At 55.1% G+C, this 2500-nt stretch overlaps 1 protein-coding gene across 4 annotated transcripts in view; it reads left to right on the top strand.

Moving 5' to 3' along the window:
• Positions 1-2500, top strand: part of phldb1b (pleckstrin homology-like domain, family B, member 1b) — a 70425-nt gene that overhangs the window by 41510 nt on the left and 26415 nt on the right. For all 4 annotated transcript variants that reach the window (XM_034547975.1, XM_034547978.1, XM_034547977.1 and 1 more), the window contains 4 exons: positions 497-625; positions 1785-1940; positions 2142-2252; positions 2333-2422. In XM_034547975.1, the coding sequence (XP_034403866.1) occupies positions 497-625; positions 1785-1940; positions 2142-2252; positions 2333-2422 (486 nt within the window). The remainder of the gene's footprint in view (positions 1-496; positions 626-1784; positions 1941-2141; positions 2253-2332; positions 2423-2500) is intronic.

Genomic DNA, 2500 nt, shown 5'->3' with positions numbered 1-2500 from the left:
CGTGGTCTCGTGGTCTCATGGTCTCATGGTTTCATGGTCTCATGGTTTCATGGTCTCATGGTCTCATGGTTTCATGGTCTCATGGTCTCGTGGTCTCGTGGCTGCGTGTGTGTGTTAAGGTCGTCTGCGTTTCCTCCGCTGAACTAACCAACATCCCATAATCCCTAAATCTGTCTGCTTCACTGCGTCTGCGTGTCGGACTCTGTGGGTCCGTTTGGTTCCGTAGCGCACGGGTTCTGGGTTCTAGTGGACGGTGGAAACTGCTAGCATGTTCTCCGTACTGTTTTTATTTTGAATACCCGATGTATCTTTACTGAAAGACGACGTACCATCCGATGACTCGGCTCCTACTTCCTGTTTCCTGTTTCCTGCCCAAATAACCAGCCCTGACACGTCTGATGCTAACTGCAGCTCTCTGTCTGCATGGCGTGGATTATAAACAGTGTGTGTGTGTGTGTGTGTGTGTGTGTGTGTGTGTGTGTGTTGTGTCTTCTAGGAGAGGGCTAATGTTGAGGCCGAGCGCCGGGCCCTGCAGAACCTCCAGGAAGGGTTCTCTGAGTTGGAGAACCAGCTTCACAACTGTCCCGAGTCCCTGAGGGAACATCTGCAGGACCAGCTCAAAAGGGTGGGTCCAGCAGGAGCACCTAGACCCCCTCAGTCTGCAGGAGCCTCCGCACGCACGCACGCACGCACGCACGCACGCACGCACGCACGCACGCACGCACGCACGCACGCACGCACGCACCAGTTAGTGAGAAGCCCCTCCCCCTCCCCTCCTACATGCTACCTGAGCCTTCAGGTCGATTCAGCATCATGTGACTCTGCATCTCTTCTTCTGTGGTTTTTCATGGCAACCGCTCACTAACCATTAACATCGGCCCCCTGACGATGCCTCCTCTGTCCTCCTCTCCTGACTCCTCCCTCCTCCCCTGACTCCTTCCTTCTCCCCTGCCTCCTTCCTCCTTCCCTGACTCCTCTGTCCTCCTCCCCTGCCTCCTTCCTTCTCCCCTGCCTCCTCCCTCCTTCCCTGACTCCTCTGTCCTCCTCCCCTGCCTCCTCCCTCCTTCCCTGACTCCTCTGTCCTCCTCCCCTGCCTCCTTCCTTCTCCCCTGCATCCTCCCTCCTTCCCTGACTCCTCCCTCCTCCCCTGACTCCTCTGAAACCTCGCATGAAAGTGAATGGACTAGCTTCTTTCCAACGTAGCGTCTAGACTAGCTTTCACATTGCAGGTGGGCTAGCTTTCACATTGCAGGTGGGCTAGCTTTCACATTGCAGGTGGGCTAGCTTTCACATAGCAGGTAGGCTAGCTTTCACATTGCAGGTGGACTAGCTTTCACATTGCAGGTGGAGTAGCTTTCACATTGCAGGTGGGCTAGCTTTCACATAGCAGGTAGGCTAGCTTTCACATTGCAGGTGGACTAGCTTTCACATTGCAGGTGGGCTAGCTTTCACATTGCAGGTGGGCTAGCTTTCACATTGCAGGTAGGCTAGCTTTCACATTGCAGGTGGGCTAGCTTTCACATTGCAGGTGGGCTAGCTTTCACATTGCAGGTAGGCTAGCTTTCACATTGCAGGTGGGCTAGCTTTCACATTGCAGGTGGACTAGCTTTCAAATATAAAAGTTTGTGTGTTTTTCCCCGCTGTGCAGCTTTAAGACGAGCGGCGCGTATCTGGTGTGTTTTTTCTTTTGTTTACGACGATGACGACGACGATGATGATGATGATGATGATGATGATGATGATGATGATGATGATGATGGTGGCGTTGTGTGGGCCTCCATCAGGACGGAGAGGCGTTGGAAACGGGAACCAAGAAGTTCGAGGACTTGGAGTTCCAGCAGCTGGAGAGAGAGAGCAGCCTGGAGGAGGAGCGAGAGACCATCAGCCAGCAGCTGCTGCAGGAGAGGGCCCAGTACCACGGCCTGGTGGCCAAGCGGAAGGTGAGGAATCGAGCCCGCGTGCAAGAGCTGCAGCTGCCGCCACACGCTTCTGCAGCGTCTATTTAGTGTGAACCAATAAAGGGACCGGCCGCCTCTTCTCAGTGGTTATTAAATGAATAAAATCAGAGAGTAAGAGGTTCTCGAGTCATTAAAACCGGAGAGGAGGCTTCTTACTCGAGGCGTCCTTTCTGCATCCTCCAGGAGAAGGTGTCGGCTCTGGAGAACCAGGCGGACCAGCTGGGCCTGCAGGCGTCTCAGGAGTACGAGCGGCTCGCCAGAGACCGGACGCTCACGCTGCAGATGCTCCACAAGGTACGACGTCGACGCGGTCCTAAAAAAACTGTTTAAAAATAGACAAGAAGACGTATTATAGTCTGTGTTTCCTTCCCCAGGAGAAGGAGAGGCTGTCGCTGCTGGAGAAGAGGTACCACGGCCTGACGGGGGGGCGGAGCTTCCCCAGGTCCTCCACCGCCATGAGAGAGGTGAGCGGAGACCTGAGCCGTGAGGTCGTGCTCCTCCCAGCATGCTCTCTGTCGAGCCCCTCCCCCCCCCACCTGCAT

The sequence above is a fragment of the Cyclopterus lumpus genome, chromosome 13 (assembly GCF_009769545.1).
Source record: "Cyclopterus lumpus isolate fCycLum1 chromosome 13, fCycLum1.pri, whole genome shotgun sequence".
In the NCBI taxonomy this organism is placed as follows: Eukaryota; Metazoa; Chordata; class Actinopteri; order Perciformes; family Cyclopteridae; genus Cyclopterus; species Cyclopterus lumpus.
The sequence above is the reverse complement of the archived record's forward strand: the minus strand, read 5'-3'. Positions and strand labels throughout refer to the sequence as shown.